This window comes from Callorhinus ursinus, unplaced genomic scaffold (genome assembly GCF_003265705.2).
Source record: "Callorhinus ursinus isolate GAN/ISIS: 27379988/994484 unplaced genomic scaffold, GSC_fseal_2.0 scaffold35, whole genome shotgun sequence".
Lineage (NCBI taxonomy): Eukaryota > Metazoa > Chordata > Mammalia > Carnivora > Otariidae > Callorhinus > Callorhinus ursinus.
This window is the reverse complement of record NW_027397097.1, coordinates 7,385,789-7,406,156: the sequence shown is the minus strand read 5'-3', so window position 1 is coordinate 7,406,156 and position 20,368 is coordinate 7,385,789. Positions and strand designations below refer to the sequence as shown.

Sequence of the window (20,368 nt, the reverse complement as noted above, 5' to 3'; positions counted from 1 at the left end):
TAAGAGGAGAGTTAAGGGGAAAAAAGACCAATTGACACAGAGTGGTGGGCATAAGAGTTGGGGAATGGGGACCATTGTCCTCAAGAGGACTTGGAAGAGCGGGCAGGAGGAGCTGGGACCAGTCTTAAGGAACAGTCTGCTCCAAATACTTGTGTGCTTTTATCCTTAATGCGGTAAGGCACACAGTCCGGGGTCTGACCTAGTGAGTCTCCAGGAAGCAAAGCTCATTTAACAAAGTCAGCCAGCGCTTTGATGGAGGTGATGACGCAGGAGCTTCCCAAGAGGAGGAAGGCAGTGGCACTTACTGCTCCGAGGGCTGGCCTGGAGGGAGCGCAGGAGTCCCACTCCCGCGCCCCGGGCAAGCCACACCTCCCGGGAGCTGGGCGAACACCGTCAAGGTTGTGACCTGGAGCGGCCCCCAGGCGACTCCAGGAGCGGCGCGAAGGCACAGGGCATCTCCTTTTCTGCCAGGCAGCCACAGTCCTCCCTCTCTGGAGGCAGGGAAGGGGTAGGTGTGTGAGGGGGAGAGAAGGCTGCTGCTGGATCATTGCCTCTGCTCATATCTCTTCTTCCTCTGACAGCCCACTTTGGGATAAGGACACCTTTCTTCCCTTTTTCAGTCACAGAGCTCCTTCTTTTGTTTCCCAGACTCCCTGAGAAACCTCTCCTCCACCAGTCACGGCCCCCGCTCTTCTCCAGCTGAGCTCAGCAGCTCCAGTCAGCACCTTCTCCGGGAACGGAAGTCCTCAGCCCCATCGCACTCCAGCCAGCCCACGCTGTTCACCTTTGAACCCCCGGTGTCCAACCACATGCAGCCTGCCTTGTCCACCAGTGCGCCTCAGGAGTATCTCTACTTGCACCAGTGCATCAGCCGGAGAGCGGAGAACGCAAGGTAGGAGACCGCTGTGAGCACCGGTGTGTCGCATGGCCACTCACAGGGCCCAGTAGCTTGCAGTCCTACTGTTTTTAATTTTAAAGACAAGGGAGTAAAATATTTTCTCAGACGAACAGACATTTATTAACAAAGCCTCATTCTTTTGCCTAGGTAAGCTTCACATTGTGCTGGTATCAGCGGTGGTGCTATACAGTGATAATTAGATTCCAGAGGAACCTCCCATTATCAGAAATCACGCTATAAAAATGTTTTGTTTAATCGGGGGGGGCGGGGAAGGCATTAGGGGCTAGAGTTTCAGAATTGGGGATAAAAAAATCAATTGACTTGTTGGTAATAGGAGTATAGCTGTAAAGTCTTACAGAGACAGAGATAGCGAGAGAGGGAACACAAGCAGCGGGAGAGGGAGAAGCAGGCTTCCCGCGGAGCAGGGAGCCCAATGTGGGGCTCGATCCCAGGACCCTGGGATCGTGACCTGAGAGAAAGGCAGACGCTTAACGACTGAGCCACCCAGGCGCCCCTAGCTGTAAAGTCTTAGAACACTGAACATACCTGTACCTCAGTTTTGCTCTAGAGGTGCACTCTTCTGTGTGGTAGCTAACTACCCACATGTTTAAATTTGAATGAGCTCAAACAAGATAAAACTTAAAATGAAGTTCCTCAGTTGCACTGGCCACATTTCAAATTCCCAGTCGCCAAGTGTGGCTAGTGGCTACCCTAGCGGACAGCACGGATAAGGAAACATATCATCCCCACAGAAAGTTCTAGAACGAGGACTCTCTGCTCTAGAATAATGGTCTTTGTAGTTCTAACACCACTCGTTCTCTCACTGGGGCAGAGTCTGTACATATTTTTACTACCTTTTATTCCCGTTGTTAGGGCAAACACAAGCACAGAGGTGATGGGCTTTGCCAGAGCTAGTTCCCAGTTGCTAGCATGGGCAGCAGACGACAAATCCTATTTCTCTAATTTAGAAATATCTAATTTGTGTTATGAAAACTAAGGCAATTAGAGAACTGACTGTATTAGTGTATCATATCATAGAACATTTTCAAGCAGAATCTTACTCGAACCAGTCAAATGCACTGAGAGATAGCCAATATAGATCATTTCTGTCCATTTCTGTCGCCTGGGTGGCTCAGGAAAATGAGGCTCCCAGCTACCGTGTAACAGAGGCAGGACTAGAACCCAGGGCTCTTCATCCCTGGTCCTATACTCTGCACCACGTTACCCTGCTTCTGGGACCAGCACACAACATGCACTCCCAGCACTGTGTCTTAAGGTTGCCTCAAATACCCATTTTCCTGAGGCCATGGGATTTATGTTTGTGAACTTTCACTGGTTCAGATTCCATCCACTTAGACAAGAAGAGCTGAGATCACCCAACGAGTTTGCGGCAGCACTGTAAACAGCACTGAGGCTCCTGGATCACACACCAGACACGCAGGGTGCAGAGACTAAAAGCATTTACAGGCTTTGGAATCTGTCAGATACGGGTCCAAATTCAGGTTCTGCCACTTTCTTTGTGATCTTGGGCCACTTACTGAACCTCCTTGAGCTTCCATTTCCTGACCTGCCGAATGGAAATAACTCCTTCTAAGGCTTCCTGATGAGCCTAGTGACCCGAGCACATCCTTAGTACTCAGGAGCATTTGTTCTCCTTGGGCCCCACCACCACCCACCTCATGCGTCCTTGCCTCAGAGTAGAGAAGGTGAGATCTTAAAATCATTGTTCTCTTGAAAATGTACTTTCTGTTAATGCCTCTCACCCTCAGAATACATATGAAATATCTGGGGATCTGGTTAAAATGCTGACTCTGATTCAGTAAGCCTGCATTGGGTCCTGAGATCCTTCCTTTCTGCTAAATTCCAGAGCTTGTCTGTGGGTCACACTTTAAGTAGAAGGCTTTATATAATAACAACTACTACCACCTCCACTTCCATGATGCTGCAGGAGCAGCAGAGAACAGATATGTAAATGCCTCTGCTTGAATTAGCAGTTAGGGCCCACTCTCTGCATACCCCCTCCTCGCTAAAACCTCTCTTAATTTGCCTAGCTGAAATCCACTTCTCTGATTTCCCATAGCAGTTTTTTATTCTCTCTCTCTCACGGCATTTGGAACTCTCTGCCTCATTGTATGGATATTTGTATTAATATATTGCTGCACTTTGAAGACGGGACCAAGGGCATATAGTAGATACATAAAAAATATCCAAGCAAATCTGTGTTATAGAGAGAGAACATAATAGGGGAGACAAAACTGATCTGCGGTTGGGGAAGCAGCTTTAGTGTGAGGCCCTGACCAAGCTGTGCTTTTCTGTGTCTGCTTTCACTTGTGTGGGTGTGGGAACAGGAGAGGGATGAGCAGGATCTTGGAGATTTTTGGAAAAAATAAGTTCAAACAACATTAACCGAATTCCCAAGTAATGGAGGGTGGGAAGGAAGCTTTCTTTGGTCCAGAAACACCATATAATTTCTGGAAGTATTGGAGTAGTTTACATGATACTAAACATACTGTAATAGTTAGAAATTCTGGACACAATATAAAAAAACAACTGTTTGAAGGCACTGAAGAGCAATCACAAAGCAGACAGAAACTGAAAGAGATTTAACTCTTAAACGGAGCTAGGAGGGGGGTTCCCAGGTGGCTCAGTCGCTTGAGCATCCAACTCTTGATTTCAGCTGAGGTCATGATCTCAGCGTCATGAGATCAGCCCTGCATCAGGCTCCACCCTGGGTGTGGAGCCTACTTAGGATTCTCTCTCCCTCTGCCCCTCCCCTGCTTGCGTTGCACTCTCTCTCTCTCTCAAAAAAAAAAAAAAAAAGGAGCTAGCCACGTACAAAGACGTAAAGTGCGTCAAAAGCTTTAATCTATGGTATTAAGGGGTAGGGCTGGATATCGTGAAGAGATGGTGAAATTTAGGAGACAGAAACTCTAAAAAAATCACTGGGGAGTGCCAGTCCCTGTGCAGTGGCAGAAGCACACTACAGACTGCCCCTCCCACTGATCACAAGTAAAAACTATGGACAAAACACAATTGCCCTGTAATCGTTTTGATTCTATAAAAATAAAATGAGGCAAGTTATAAAGGGGAGCAAAACTTGGAGATGGCAGCAATATAGAGGTGACTCCTCTGTATCTCGTGGAATTGCTCTGAGGGTGGGCCCACTCACACAGCAGCCCATTGGGGCAGACAGCTGAAACGTGATAGAAACCCCATCTTGGGGCGCCTGGGTGGCTCAGTCGTTAAGCGTCTGCCTTCGGCTCAGGTCGTGATCCCAGGGTCCTGGGATCGAGCCCCGCATCGGGCTCCCTGCTCCGCGGGAAGCCTGCTTCTCCCTCTGACCCTCCCCCTGCTTGTGTTCCCTCTCTCGCTGTGTCTCTCTCTGTCAAATAAATAAATAAAATCTTTAAAAAAAAAAAAAAAAAGAAACCCCATCTTTCTTGGTAGAGGAATCAGAAAAGGAGCCCTTTGGGGGCTGGAAGGGAGTGGAGTACCCAGAGTGAAGAGAGCTTGCGAAGGGATTTCCTCATTCTGGGTGTGAAACCACACACGTCTCAGGCTCACTGTGAGCTGCACACGTGTGGGACAGACCAAACCAGCATAACAAAGGTTTTGTGAACTAAGCTGAGATTGGCACCACCACACACACAAGGAGAGACGGATCTTGCAGCCTGAATCTAACCACAGTGATTGCCTGCAAAACAAAAACCTCAGCATTCTCCAGAGGATTATAACAGAACCCAGCATCTACACAACATCATAGCACAATACTAAGGATATATAATCCACAGTTTCTCAGCATACAGAGAACCAGCAAAATGTAACCAGTTCTCAGGGGAAAGCACAGATGCCAACCCCAGCATAACCTACATGTTAGTATTAACAGACACAAATTCAAAAGCCCATATTATAACAATATGCCATAAACATGAATGGAAAGAAAACTATCAACCCACAAGTTTATATCCTGAAAAATTATCCTTTAGGAATGAAGAGATTGCCAAATGAAAGAAAAACAAGAGAATTTCCGAGAGATCTGATTTAAAGAAGTGTTAAGGAAGTTCAGGCTGAAGCAAAATAGTACCGGAAGGAAACTAAAACCTTCAGGAATGAAGGAACAGCAGCAGAAATAGTAAATATCTGCATAATTTTCCCTCCTCAGTTCATTAGTATATGTGACTGTTGAAAGCAAATATTAAACATTGCCTAGTGGGGTTTTCACTTGGTTTTCTCTTTGGCATGAAGAGCTTCCTTTATCATTTCTTACCATGTGAGTCCCCTTGTGACATGTTTTCCCAGTTTCCACTTACCTGGAAATACCTGTATTTCACCTTCATTTTTTTTTTAAGATTTATTTACTTATTCGAGAGAGAGCGCACATGCGTGGGGGGAGAGGGACAGAGGGAGGAGGAGAGCAAGAGTCTCAAGCAGACTCCCCTCTGAGCACAGAGCCCTACGCAGAACTCAGTCTCATGACCCCAAGGTCACAACGTGAGCCGAAACCAAGAGTCAGTCGCTAAACATCCGTGCCACCCAGGCACACCTCACCTTCGTTTTGGGGAGATACCTTGCTGGATATAAAATTCTGGAATGGTGGTTTTATTTTCTTTTGGCATTTTAAAGATGTCATTCTATAATCTTCTGAGCTTCATTGTTTTTGTTGAGAGGTGAGCTGTTATTTTTATTGTTAGAATCCTGTATGTAATGTATCTTTCTTCCTCTGAATGTTATTTTTCTCTTTAAAAAATTGTGGTGAAATAACATAAAATTTATCCTCTGAGCTGTTTTTAAGTGTACAGGTCAGTTAGTGTTAAGTACTTTCACATTGTTATGTAACCAGTTTCTAGAACTGTTTTTATCTTGCAAAACTGAAACTTCCCACCCATTAAAAATTCCCCATTTCCCCTTTCCCCTACTTCCTGACACCTTCCTTTCTACTGTCCGTATGAATTTGACTTCTCTAGGTAACTCATATAAATAGAATCATACAGCCCTTGTCTTTCTGTGAGTAGCTTTTTTCACTTAGGATAATGTCTTTAAGGTTCATCCATGTTATAGCCTGTGTCAGAACGTCCTTCCTTTTTACGGCTGAATACTATTTCATTGCCTGTTTATGCCACATTTTGTTTATTTCATCCATTAGTAGACACCGTGGTTGCTTCCACCTTTTGGCTGTTGTGGATAATGCTGCTGCGAACATGGGTGTACAGATACTCTTCAAGGAGTCAGATTTCAATTATTTGGGGTACATACCCAGAAGGAGAATTGCTGGATACTCTGGTAATTCTGTTTTCAATCTTCTGAGAAACTACCATACCGTTTTTCAGCGTGGCTGCACCATTTTACAACCGTGCACAAAGGTGACAGTTTCTCCACACCCTTGCCAGTATTTGGTATTTTTTGGTAGTGCTATCCCAATGGCTGTGAGGTGGTATCTATCTCACTGTGGTTTGGGAGGAGTTTTTTGTTTGTTTGTTTGTTTTAATTTAGAGGTGGGGGAGGGCAGAGGGAGAGAGAGAATTCCAAGCAGGCTCCACACCCAGTGCAGTCAGACACGGGGCTCATTCTCACAACTGTGAGATCATGACCGGAGCCAAAATCAAGAGTTGGACACTTAACCAACTGAGCCACCCGGGCGCCCCACGCTGTGGGTTATTTACATTTCCATAATGATTAGTGATGTTCAGCATCTTTTCATGTGTTTGTTGGCTATTTGTACATCTTTGGAGAAATGTCGATGTAGACCTCTGCCCATTTTTTTTATCTGGTTGGTTGGTGGTGGTGGTTGTTGGGTTGTAGAAGTTCTTTATATGATCTGGATATTAACACCTTGCCAAATATGTGATTTACAGATATTTCCCCCATTCTGTAGATTGCCTGTCACTCTGCTGATTGTGTCCTTTGATGCACAATTTTATAGTTTGATGCAGTCCAATTTATTTTTACTTTTGTTGCCTGTGCTTTTGGTGTCATCTATATTTAAAAAAAAATAATTCGCAAATCCACTCTCAGGAAGCTTTTCCTCCTGTGTTTTCTTCTCAAAGTTTATAGTTTTAGCCCTTACGTTTAGGTCTTTGATCCATTTCTTGTTTATTTTTATATATGATGTAAAGATCTAACTTCATTTTTGTGCATATGGATATCCAATTTTCCCGGCACCGTTTGTTGAAAACATTATCATTTCCCCATTGAATGGTCTGAGCATCTGTGCTGAAAATCATTAGATCTATACATCAAGGTTATTTCTGGGCACTATATTCTATTCCATTGGTCTCTATGTCTATCTTTGTGCCAGTACCACACTTTTAATTACTGTAGCTTTGTAATAATATGTTTTGAACTCAGGAAGTATGAGACCTCTCCCTTTGTTCTTTGTTTGCAAGATTATTTTGGCTATTTGGACTTCTGTTTGACTTTTTTTCTTTGTTTTTCAGCAATTTGACTAGGATATTCCTAGGTGTATTTTTCTTGGTTTGGGCTTCACTTAGCTTTCTGATTCTATTTGTTGCTCTTTTTTATCCAATACAGCAAAATTTCTACCAATATTTCTTCAAGTTTTTTTTCTGCCCCATTCCATCTCTGCTTTCCCTCTGTTCTTCACGTTAGACCACTTGATACTGACCCATACATCACTGATAGTACTCATTTTTTAAAAATCGTATTTCCTCTCTGTGCTCATTTTGGATGATTTTTTAATTGAATTTTCAGTTCTAGAATCCTCCCCCTTTTGCCTCACCCCACACTTTTATTTACTTTTTTTTAACCATTTTGAGCGGTAATTGAAGTATAGTCAGTGTCAATATATATAAAGTTTCCCCATGCCCCTTTAATTCCATACTTCCCTCTACCTCATTCCTCAGGAACCATTGTACCTCACTGTAGTGAGGAACCACTCACTACATTAGCTATCATTTTCTAGAATTTTACTTGAGTGGAATCATATAGTATTGACTATTTTTCCTTATATCTTTCATGCAACATAATGCTTTTGGGATTCATCCATATTGTTACATGTATCATTAGTTGTTCCTTTTTATTCAGTGTACCTTTATATCACAATTTACCTGTTCCTATGTTGATGGGCACTTGGATTGTTTCCAGTTTTAGCTATTACAAATTAAGATGCATCTGTACATAAATAGTCACTAACAGATCTTGGTGTAGACATTTGCTTTATTTCTCTTGGGTAAATACCTAGAAAACCAGACCTAGGTGGTTTTACTGGTGAATTGTATCAAATGGAGTACCACAAATATTACCCATATTCTTTCAGGAAGCATAAGAGGAGGGGGTCCTTTTACAACTCTTTTTTTTCTTTTTGAGACCAAAATAACCCTACTACCAAAACCTGACAAAGATTACAGGAAAGAAAATTGGAAGGCAATATTCCCTGTGAATATAGATGCAGAAATTCTTTCTTTTACCAAAAAAAAAAAATAGTAATCAAATCCAACTTTAAAATATATATATATATATATATTGTGTGTGTGTGTGTGTGTGTGTTTTAGGGATAATTTAAATATATTAGGGAATATATGTGTATATGTACCTCATTAGGGATAGTAGTTCATGATGAAGTAGGGTTCATCCCAGGAATGAAAGGTTGATTTTACATTAAGAAACCAACCAGTGCAATTCATTACATCAAGAGAATAAGGAGAGAGGCACCTGGGTGGCTCAGTTAAGTGTCCTACTCTTGATTTCGGCTCAGGTCATGGTCTCGGGATTGTGAGATCAGGCCCCAGGGTGGGCTCTGTGCTAGGCATGGAGCCTGCTTTAGATTCTCTCTCTCCCTCTCCTAAAAAAAAGGGAGAATAAGGAGAAAAATAATATAATAATCACCTTAGTAGATGTAGATAAAGCATTTGTCAAAATTCAATGCCTCTTCATAAAAATTTTCTTAGCAAACTATAAATACAGGAAGACTTCTTCAAATTAATAGCGGACTTCTAAGGATAGCCTACAGCTAATATATTAAATATTAACAGAGAAATATTAAACATATTCTCATAATACTGGGGACAAGGACAGAATGCCTGCTCTCACCACTTCTGTTCAACATTGTACTAGAGATTCTAGCCTGTCCAGTAAGGAGACAGAAAGTGTGAAAGGCACAAAGATGAGAAAGGAAGATGTAAGGCTGTCTCTCTTTGCAGGTAACTTGATTGTTTATATAAAAATTCTAAAGAATCTAGAAAACAACTGCTAGAATGAAGTGAATTTAGCAAGGTCACAGGGTAAGGATTATTATATATAAAATAATTTTTACATACTAGAAGCAAACATTTGGAAAATGAACTTTAAAAAAATTTTTATATAATGATGCCAAAAACATGAACTACTTAGGAATAAAAAAGACATGCAAGACCTCATCGCTGAAATCAAACATTGCTGAGGGAAATTAAAGACCTAAATATGGAGAGTGATATGCTGTAGTAATGAATTAGAAGACCCAATATTATTAAAATGGCACATCTAGAGGTGCCTGAGTGGCTCAGTTGGTTAAGCATCTGCCTTTGGCTCAGGTCATGTTCCCGGGCTCCTGGGATAGAGCCCCATGCTCCCTGCTTGGTGGGGAGTCTGTTTCTCCCTCTCCCTCCCCCTGCTCGTGCTCTCTCTCTTTCTCTCTCACTCATTCTCATTCTCAAATAATAAAATCTTTAAAAGAAATTTAAAAAATGGCACATCATCCCAAATTGATCTGTATAGCTCCAGTGCAGTCCAAATAAAAATCCCAGCAAGCGTTTTCATAGAAATTGATAAGCTGACTCTAAAGTTGATACGAAATTCCATACAACTTAGAATAACCAAAATGATTTTTAAAAGAACTTAGCAGGGGGTGCCTGGGTGGCTCAGTTGGTTAAGCAACTGCCTTCGGCTCAGGTCATGATCCTGGAGTCCCGGGATTGAGTTCCGCATCGGGCTCCCTGCTCAGCAGTGAGTCTGCTTCTCCCTCTGACCCTCCCCCTCTCATGCTCTCTCTCATTCTCTCTCTCTCTCTCAAATAAATAAATTAAATCTTTAAAAAAAAATGAAAGAACTGAACAGGGATGCCTGGGTGGCTCAGTCGGTTAAGCATCTGCCTTCGGCTCAGGTCATGATCCCCCAGGGGCCCGGGATCGAGCCCCACATCGGGCTCCCTGCTCGGTGGGAAGCCTGCTTCTCCCTCTCCCTCTGCCTCTCTCCCTGCTCATGCTCTCTCTCTTTCTCTCTCTGACAAATAAATAAATAAATCTTTAAAAAAAATTGAAAGGACTTAACAAAATTAGAGGATTTATACCACCTGATTTCAAGCCTTGCAGAAAAACCTTTGTCTTTGTCTTCTTCAAGACCGTGTTGTACTGATGAAAAGGTAAACATACGGAGCTCCCTAGAACAGAACGGTGAAGTGTATGTGTGTGCATGTGTGTGCACGCATGCACACACACATGTTGACAAAGGTGCCAATAGGGAAATGAAAGTCTTTTCAACAAATGGTGCTGGGAAAAAAAAAAAAAACCTTTATTGATACTACACTACTCAAAAGTTAAATGTGTCAGCGGTGCCAGGGTGGCTCATTCGTTAAGCGTCTGCCTTCAGCTCAGGTCATGATCCCAGGGTCCTGGCACTGAGTCCCACATCAGGCTCCCTGCCCAGCGGGGAGCCTGCTTCTCCCTCCCCCTGCTGCTCCCCTCCCCCGGCTTGTGCTCGCTCTCTCTCTCTCTCTCTCTCTCTCTCACTCTCACTCTCTCTCCCTCTCTCCCTCTCTCTCTCTGTCAGATAAATAATCTTTAAAAAAAAGAGTTAGATGTGTCAAAGACCTAAATGTAAAATGTGATAGTAAGAAATTTCTAGAAGAAAACATCTCTGTGTTCTTGAGGTAAGCAAAGATTTTTATCATAGGATACAAACAGGGAGAATAATAAAATAAATTGATAAAGTAGTTGAATCAAACTTAAAACTTTTGTTCTTCAGAAAACCCCACAAAATGCCAAGTCACAAAATATGAGAAAATACTCAAAACAAATATATCTGACAAAGGATTTATTTCTAGAAAATATAAAGCATTATTACAATTTAAGACAAACAACCCAATTTTTTTTTAATGGGCAGAAGATTTGAATAGACACTTCATCAAAAAAAGATACAGAAATGGCAAGTGAAAAGATGCAGAATCACCAGGGAAATGTGAAAACCTCTAAGCAGTTTTGGTTCATGTCCACAGGAATGGGTAAAGAAAAAACACTGACAGTGCCAAACATGGACAGATATACTGCTATCCTGCTTCTGACAGCCACATTACATACTAGGTGCTCTGGAAAAAAGAAATAATGCTTTATAGTTTACAAAGCACTCTCACATTAGTTACCTCATTTAACCTCCAAAATAATTTCATAGGGTCGCATCTTTATTTTTTTAATTGTATTTTTAAGTAATCTCCACACCCAGCATGTGGGACTCGAACTCACAACCCCAAGATCAAGAGTCTCATGCTCCACCGACTGAGTCAGCCAGGCACCCCTCAAAGGGTTCCTTCTGGGGGGATTTGGGAGAGAGCAGCAGCTCATTCATCTCTGCCTAGCATAGACATAAATATGTCTGGATTACTATAGTGAAAGAGTATCTACTGAGGCTAATCATAACCAGCCTTTATTTATTCCTTTTTTCATTTGTGGGGGAACCTGACATACTGTACAATAAATTAAGCACCTTAGAGATAAAATATGTGAATTACTTATCTTTTACTGCAGTTTTAGCCACTATTCTTCCTTCAAGTACCAGATATGTGTTCCAGCTAAAATGACTTCAGTTCTCAAAATCTAGCTTTTCCACTGAGCAAAAGTAACTCCTCAAAGTAGTAACTATCAGCAAGGAGGGAGTATTTGAACTGACCCCATCAAGACAAGCAGAGTCCTTTTTGTCTTGCCTGGATTTAGTTTTGCCCTCCAGCCTTTAGGGCCTCATTTCAGATTCTAGACCTCTCTCTCCCTATTTCCAGGAGGCTGTTAAACCTGTAGCAGGTGATACAGTGTGTGTGGTGAGTCACATGCCTCAGAAAGCCATGCTTCTGGGCAAGGGGCGGCGGGGGCAGGTAGCTGAAATTTCAAGTGATGGGATTCCAGATGAATGCATCACTGACCCTACAGCAGTATTCTGCAGAAAGACGGCAGGTGAAAAGTAAAATGAGAAATGGCAATGGAGAACTTGCCTTTGATTAATCACTTCTAACTAAGACCTCTGACTCATTCACCCGGTGCTTTGATTGACCAAAGGCTGAGAATATACAACTTTTTGTTTCATTTATTTCGTCTCTATAACTTTGCTCTGTAACCACAATGAGAAGGCTGGCTCACACTTGCCGCCAGAAGGGTTTGAGATGCAAAGATCACCTCACCTCTTAGAGATTGTGAGACAGCATTTTCTGCGTTTTCTTCCCTCATCGGAAGGATCCCTGTGAGAAGGGTGAAATGCAGAAGGATGGGCCACATGACCTCTTAAGATCGCCAGTGACAGAACTAAGTGGTGGTTAATTCACTTAGGACCATGTGTGCATTCGCTTTCTTTAAATGGGAACATACCTATTAAAAATGAGACTGGGCTCTTCATGAAGGTACTAGGAGCAGGGTGGAAAACAGTGAAATCATGGTGTCGTGTGGTACGTGAAACTATATGGAAAAATGCCAAAGAACTGTTGCAAAATTAAGTGCTGAGGAAAGCTAGGAGAGCACTGCTGAAAGATAAAGGAGCGCTTTTGGGCGGTGTTAAGCCGTGAGCAGAGCTGTGGCGGTGGGCCACCCAGCCGCAGCCACAGTAGGGGGGAGGGGGTGAGGGCTGCGGGCCCGAAGGGGTGCCTCTCTCAGCCTTGCCTCTGCCACCTGCAGCTCCCTGCACAGGCCAGGGCGGTTCTTCTCATGGGGTAGGCAAGGGGGTTCAGAACGGCCTCGCATGTGATGCGCCCGGCGCAGTACCGTGTTCCTTTCAGGAGGCCCCTGTCAGCCCACGTGCCTGCTCGTCCAGTTGGAAATCGCAGTCTGGTGGAGGAGACCAGTACCGGTGGTACCTAACGCAGATAGCGCTTGCTACCTGCTCCAAGGTTAGGGTTGAGCAGTGATTGCTTATGCTTGGAGGTAGAGGATGGAAAGGAACAGCTTTAAAATATGCGCCAGGACACCTGGGTGGCTCAGTCGTTAAGTGTCTGCCTTCAGCTCAGGTCATGATCCCAGAGTCCTGGGATCGAGCCCCGCATTGGGCTCTCTGCTCAGCCAGGAGCCTGTTTCTCCCTCTTGCCTTCCTGCCCCCCTCTCTCAAATAAATATCTTTTTTTTTATTTTAAAGGTTTTATTTATTTGACACACAGAAAAAGAGAGACAGCGAGAGAGGGAACACAAGTGGGAGAGGGAGAAGCAGGCTTCCTGCGGAGCAGGGAACCCAACAAGGGGCTCGATCCCAGGCCCCTGGTATCATGACCTGAACTGAAGATGTTTAACCGACTGAGCCACCCAGGCGCCCCAGATAAAATCTTTTTTACAAATGTGCCATTTGTGCAGAGTTAGAAGGATAAATGGGAGCAGGAGCTTTGCCAGGTCGCAGTAGGAAGCCTTTCAGACGGCGTGAACAACGCAACCGAGCCCAGAGGCGTAACTGCACAGGGCCCACTGGGAACAAGGGAAGTTTGGCTGAGTGGATCCAAGAGTGGGGAGGGAAACAGGGAGAAGAGACTGGAGAGGTGAATTGGAGCCAGAATACAGCTTAGTCCTATAGGCAGTGGCACAGTGTTGGATATGCATAAGCTGGCAAGTCAGGAAAGTAAATGTCTGGAGGACGTCAAGGGGATCTGGCGGATGGTAGGGAGGCTAGCTACCAGCCCTTTCATTTATGCGGAAGGAAAACCAGGAGGACCTGAACTGGGGTGGATTCAATAGGACCTGATAGGGTTCTTGAGTGAAAAATTACAATGTGGGTAACTCCTGGGTTTCTGGCTTCAGTGACGGGTGCATTCCCAAGATAGGAGAGTCAGGAAGAAGATGATGAATTCATTCCTGAATCAGGTTAAGGTTTGAATAAAATTATGTGAAACATGGAACAGTATTTAAGGTTACTGCAGGACACCTGTGATGTTCTCCCCACCCCGCCTTAAAACCCTACAGGGGCTCCCCTGTTCCCAGCAACTCCAGCCTGGCCCCTGCACTGTCACCTCTCAGCCCTGCCTCCTAACATGCTTGCTGCAGCCTGAGCAGCTTGCAGTTCCTTTCCCTTGCTAGGCTGTGTTCTACTTCTTTGTGCCTCTAACTAGAACACGTTTTTCCCTCTCTTGCCTTTTGCCTGGCCAATATCAAGACTCACTGAACGGTAAGATCTTTGAAGAAGCTTCCCCTGACATTCTGTACCACCACCACCAGGGAGGGTCAGTATAAATCTGTCAAGAGCTGATGATGATTGGTATGCATGTCACCGTCTCCACCACTATGTCCCCCAGGGCAGAAGGCATCTGTGTATCCACTATGCCCGGCCCCAGTGGAAAATAGGACATCACTAAACGTTTGTTAAATGAACAGATCTCAGCGGGGACATCCAACCTTATATCTACCATTGGCTCCCCCCAGCCTTTGTTCCACTCACTCCATTATCAAAAGGCTAGAGGTTCAGTGATCTAGGTCCATGGTGCTTGGCTTGGTTATGTGTGTGAAATGGAAAAGAAAAGGAGAAAGAACACGGAGGCCTAGAAGAGAAGGGCCACTGAAGGTTTGGGGAGTGAAATGAAACTCCCCAGTGGTCAAGGATGACAGTTTACAAGAGAGTCTGGCCTAGACACCTGTTTCCCTTCCTCTTTCTAAACTACTGGGCCCTATTTTCTATCACCATCTGGTGGCCACATCCATAAATAACAAGCTCCTCAGGAGCTACATATATGCTTGTATGAGGCAAAAATTCCAGCGGATTGGCCTCCTGAGAGGAGAGGGCTTATGAGTGCCTCACCCGCCCCAGCTATATCATGCAAATTTGTATGTATACGAGATTTGCCTCATGCCGGTCAGAAGTGCCAAGAACCTTGAATAAGATTCTTGAAGAAGCTTATAGCTTCCAGAAGGCTAAGAATCTCTACTGTAAAGGTTTGTTCTAGAACAGTGATTCTATGAAATCCTGTGAAGAATCATAACGTGAGATACGTGGATCCCTACTTGCTCTGAACCTCACCTTCCACTTTCCCACGCCGCCCACCTCCACACAACACAGAATCCAGCTTGAAAATGACGTTCATTAGGCCGATGGCTTCATGAGCTTCAAAGTCAGATGAACCCCGGAGAGCCAGAGACCCTCCAGGCCATGCCTTCGGGTGGGGGCTGAGTGGAGCTCACACAAATCCTTCCACTCCCGGATCTTTTTTTACTGTTTAGTCTTGCCTTATTTCCCAAAAACCTACATTTTAAAACAGTAATCCTCAAAACTTTTTCTGTCTATAATATAGTTCCCAAATGGGAAACCATTTTTCCTATAAAATTTTGGTCTTCTGGAAAGAGCACTTTCCCCCCTAAATGCCTTTCTACAAACCGTAATACCTGATAGAAAATACATTGATAGCTTCCATTTGAACCATCCTTTGTAAGGTATCCCTTCCACAGCCATTAGCGGACTTGTTTTACAGTGGGAAGACGGAGACTCGGGTAAAATGACCTGTTTGCTAGTGTGTGACACCAGTTTAAGGGTTCTTTCCATTGTCTCACAGCTTTCGTATACACATGTGTACACTCTGTGGTACTTAAAGCAATGAACAGGCGGGTGGTATAGCTGCTGTGTTTATTTGGAGGGGTGAGGGGTAAGAGCGACCTCTGCTAATCACAGCCATCTGGGGGTAGGGCGAGGATAAAGGCTAACATTGATTGAACATCTGTATATTAGATCTGCTGGAGTCTAATGTCTGAACAACCTTCGTCATATGTTTTTAATCACCATTTTTGCAAATGCATTAACCAAAGCTCAGAAGGAGAAAGTTCCTCATGCCAAATCACAGAGCTAGTAAACGAGGATACACCTCAGGCCTGCCGGCCTCCTCAGCCTGGTTTACCTGCTGAATGGGGCTTTGAACATGCCAGCTTGCCTCCCCGGGTGGGCAGTCCTGGCCCCCTCTAACCTGCCCCATCCCTTCCTTTCTTCTCTCTCCCAGGAGTGCCAGCTTCTCTCAGGGCTCCAGGGCCTCATTTCTCATGAGGAGCGACACAGCCGTACAAAAGCTTGCCCAGGGCAACGGACACTGTGTCAACGGGGTCAGTGGTCAAGTCCACGGCTTCTATAGCCTTCCCAAGCCAAGCCGGCACAACACGGAATTCAGAGACAGTACCTACGACCTCCCCCGGAGCCTAGCCTCCCACGGCCACACTAAGGGCAGCCTCACAGGCTCTGAGACCGATAACGAGGACGTATACACCTTCAAGACGCCCAGCAACACCCTGTGTCGGGAGTTTGGGGACCTCCTAGTGGACAATATGGACGTTCCAGCCACCCCGCTCTCAGCCTACCAGATCCCTAGGACGTTCACGCTGGACAAGAACCACAATGCCATGGCAGTGGCCACTCCTGGGGACTCGGCCATCGCGCCTCCTCCCCGGCCACCCAAGCCAAGTCAGGCAGAAACCCCTCGATGGGGCAGCCCTCAGCAGAGACCACCAATCAGCGAAAGCAGCAGATCCATCTCTGCTGCGGCCACCATCCCCAGGCGCAACACCCTCCCAGCCATGGACAACAGCCGACTGCACCGAGGTTGGTATAATCCCTGGCTGTGACCCTGGGGAGAGGGAGGTAGCTTGGCAGTTCTCAGTAATTCACCAGTCCTTGGTCATCCATGCTGAGGAGATGTAAGGCCCACCCAGGTCACTGATACTCACAGGTTTAGGGATCTTGTACCCAAACACCTTGCTGGCTGCTCCTCCGGCACTGGAGACTATTCGTGGATGCCCGCAATGCAAGAGTGTAGCCGACCCTGCTTGAGAGCGGTTACTGTTCTACTCAGGGAGCTGGAACATTCTCGGTTAACCACAACACAACTTATTATGGGTTTGGAAGTCCAAATCATAGTATTTGATTCATTTTTATATAAATCAAAGACAGAAAAAATAAATTTAGAGGACCAGTTCAAACTGGAGCCAAACCTATGTGGACTAAGAGACTATTAAAACAAATTTTGAGCCACTAAATTTTTCTTTAAAGATTTTATTTATTTATTTGACAGAGAGAGACACAGCGAGAGAGGGAACACAAGCAGAGGGAGTGGGGGAGGGAGAAGCAGGCTTCCCGTGGAGCAGGGAGCCCAATGCGGGGCTCGATCCCAGGACCCTGGAATCACAACCTGAGCCGAAGGCAGACACCTAATGACTGAGCCACCCAGGCGCCCTGAGCTACTAAATATTTTCTAAGCCACGCATGAATCTCTTTGGTTAAAATCTGGATTTCTCTCTGAAGTGTATAAATTTTATTGTCACTAATTTCCTGAGCATATTCCAATCCTGAATAAGCTTCCTCTGTGTGACGAAAAAGTATAGTCATGTTGATTCCTTTCATTTTGTATCGTGTATAGCTTGTGAAGCCTGCTCCTCTCCATCCTTTTGTCTAAGTCATGTAGTGACCCTGAGAGTGTGGTGGGACAGAGCCTCAGTGTCTCCATTTCACGTGAGGCCCGTGGTAGTAATTAGGAGACTTATTCAGGGTTGTAAGTTCAGTCGGGGACAGAGGTGGGACTTGGACCTGGGATCCTGAGTCTTGGCTCAGTACCGTTTCAGTCCATCAACTATTGGATCAGTCACCTGTGCTTTGGAATTGAAATGAAACCGATGTACATAATACATGTCCCTACCCTCAGAGAGTTCACATCTAGTTGGAGAAATAAAACCAACATGTATAAATTAGTCCAGTATCATTATTCATACAGTATTCATAGACGTGATGGCGGGGGTGAGTGGGACAGCAGTTGAGCGCCGTAGGAGTTAGAGGAGAGGGGCGTACCTGAGGGAAGGAGCAGTTAAGGAGGGATCCTCTGGAGGTGCCGACGCTGGGGCTAGATCTAGAAGCCTAGCAGGAGTTTTTGAACTGAGGAATGATGGGATGGAAGTAATACCTTATCACTTGGGTTTGAGAGTAGTATCTTCTGGAGTATCAGTGAGACCCCCAGCAACGCGGCTGAGGGTTTGGGGAAGTGTCAGCACATGGATCTTCTTTCCTCTCTCGTAGCTTCTTCCTGTGAGTCCTACGAGTACCCGCAGCGTGGTGGAGAGAGTGGCCGGGCTGCCGAGTCCATGAGTGATGCGGTCAGTTCTTTCCCGGTGAGTGAGGGTTAGCCAGGGGTCCTCAGGCCTGCCCGGGTGGGTTAAGGTCACACTCCAGGGAACAAAAAGTACAGCTCACAAGAGTGAAGGCATCTCCCTCTTAGGGCCCTGCCTGTTCCTTGTCTCCGTCCAGATGCCTGGGTTGGGTTTTCAGAAAGTAAGATACAGGTGTCTGGTGTGGAAGAAGTGAGTGTACTTAGCGAGCTAGACCACAAGGCTCGCCAGCCCTCCAGGTCAGTAGGGCGGGTCTAGAATGCAGAGGCCCCGGGCTCTGGGATGGGGAACCTGAGGCAGCAGGCTTGTCCGTGAGGCCCCACCCGGAGGAGGAGGGGCTGCAGCGTGGGACTGAGGGTAGGGGCGGTGCTCAGAGGCCGGCTTGGTGGCAGAAGTATGGTCTGAGTGCAGGATCCTAGGCTGCCCTCTGCAGGGGGCTGACCACAGCTCGCCAGGCAGACGAGGGCCCGGCGTCGCACCCACTGAAATGATGAAAACTGGGTAACCAAAGCAGAGGCCGCTTCCTTGTCTGTGTGGACAGGCGGGGCAGGGGTAGGAGACTCCTGGCAGGAGTGGGGGCCAGGATGACTGCATCGTACACCTTGGTGGCAGCTCCAACTGCAGCTGGTGGTCACCCTGCAAGCTGGCCTGGGGGAGCACACTGGCCCAGACCTCACTGGCCAGGGCCCAGGCTTCTCCGGGGCTCCTGGCCCTGCTCGGGCTTCAGATGCCGGCCCACAAATGGGGAGTGTGGACCTGAGATGAAGGGCAGGTCCTAAACCAAACCCGTACACTCCGTGGCTTGTGCCACCCTCCGCGTGGTCAGGCCCCACAAAGCCTTGTGCACCCAGCCACCAGGGGTATTTGATACCAGAGGATTGTGACAAATTTCCAGTGGGTCCCAAGGGATTGTGGAAACTAGAAGGGACCCACAGACCTCGTTGCTTTCCCCCTCCCACTGTGCCTTCCTGCTTGGTTTCCCCAGGGCCTGCCTTACTAGCTTCCCGGGGCAGCTAACTCAGTTATAACTCTCCTCGCCTTGCATACAGATTCTCACTCCCTTCCTGTTTCTTCCACTCCCTCTCCTAGCCAGGGAAAACCGCTGTGGGCCGGTCCGAGAGCTCCAATTCTGAGGACAACTACGTGCCCATGAATCCAGGGTCCTCCACCTTGCTGGCCACGGAGCGGGCAAGTGATAACTCCCAGAGTGTCTACATCCCCATGAGCCCAGGCCCCCACCACTTTGAGGCGCTTGGCTACCCCTCAGCAGCCCTTTCTATGCACCGAGGCCCCAGCCGAGGGAGTGAGATCCAGCCACCCCCCGTCAACCGCAACCTCAAACCTAACCGGAAAGGTGAGGCTCCTCTCTCCCCATCCCGTCTCTGGGCGGTGTCCAGGAACTATTTGCGTTCATTTAGGGATCGAGTGGATCCCAAACTTTCCTTGCCAGGAAGTGTTAGGCTCTGGGGGCCTGAACCACCCCCAACTCTCACACACATACACAGACGTTCAAACTTGTTCCCGTGGCCCAGCAGCCCAGGGACCGGCTGCCAGAGCAGCCTGGATGGGCGGGGGCACAGGTGCCAGCAGGACGGCACACGCTCCGGCGCCAGCCCTGCCGCCTGGGGGTACGAGCAAATCATTCTGTGTGTCTGAGCCTTGTTTCTCAGCTGAGCACTCTAAATACTTGCAGAGCGCTGAGCAGCACAGATAATAGGCCTAAAAGTGCCTTGTAGAGTGTAACCTGCTCTTGGAGGACGCAGGAGGAGGCCTAGGATCTGGCAGAGCGGTCTATTACAAGATCCACTCTGCTGGACGAGAAAGGCGTGAGCGCTCCGACTGCCTACGTGTGGGTTGGAATCCATTCAGCACTTCCTAGGGAGGGGCCTTGGGTAAATCATTTCAGTTTCTCTGAGCTCAGTTTTCTTAGCTGTGAAATGGGGACAGTGGTGTGTTCCGGAGGAACGCATCTAGGACACCGGGTCTGGTATGCAGCAGACGTTCAGGAAGGCTAGATCCGTGCCCTCTGCTCCCTCCGGCTGCCGGCCAGGGGTCAGTGGCAGGAATCCAGAGGGAGAAGTCGGGTCCGGCCCCCCAACTTGGTCTGGTCAACGGCGAATTCAGACCTTGGCATTTGAAGTGAAGCCTTTAAGGGCTTTGTGTATTCGCCTTCCTCCCCTGC

At 46.4% G+C, this 20,368-nt stretch overlaps 1 protein-coding gene across 1 annotated transcript in view; it reads left to right on the top strand.

The window, feature by feature from the left end:
* GAB2 (GRB2 associated binding protein 2) overlaps positions 1–20,368 on the top strand; it is a 183,381-nt gene that overhangs the window by 156,739 nt on the left and 6,274 nt on the right. Inside the window, exons 3-6 of the mRNA XM_025848504.2 lie at positions 649–892; positions 16,041–16,633; positions 18,098–18,189; positions 19,276–19,540. Coding sequence (XP_025704289.1) covers positions 649–892; positions 16,041–16,633; positions 18,098–18,189; positions 19,276–19,540 — 1,194 coding nt within the window. The remainder of the gene's footprint in view (positions 1–648; positions 893–16,040; positions 16,634–18,097; positions 18,190–19,275; positions 19,541–20,368) is intronic.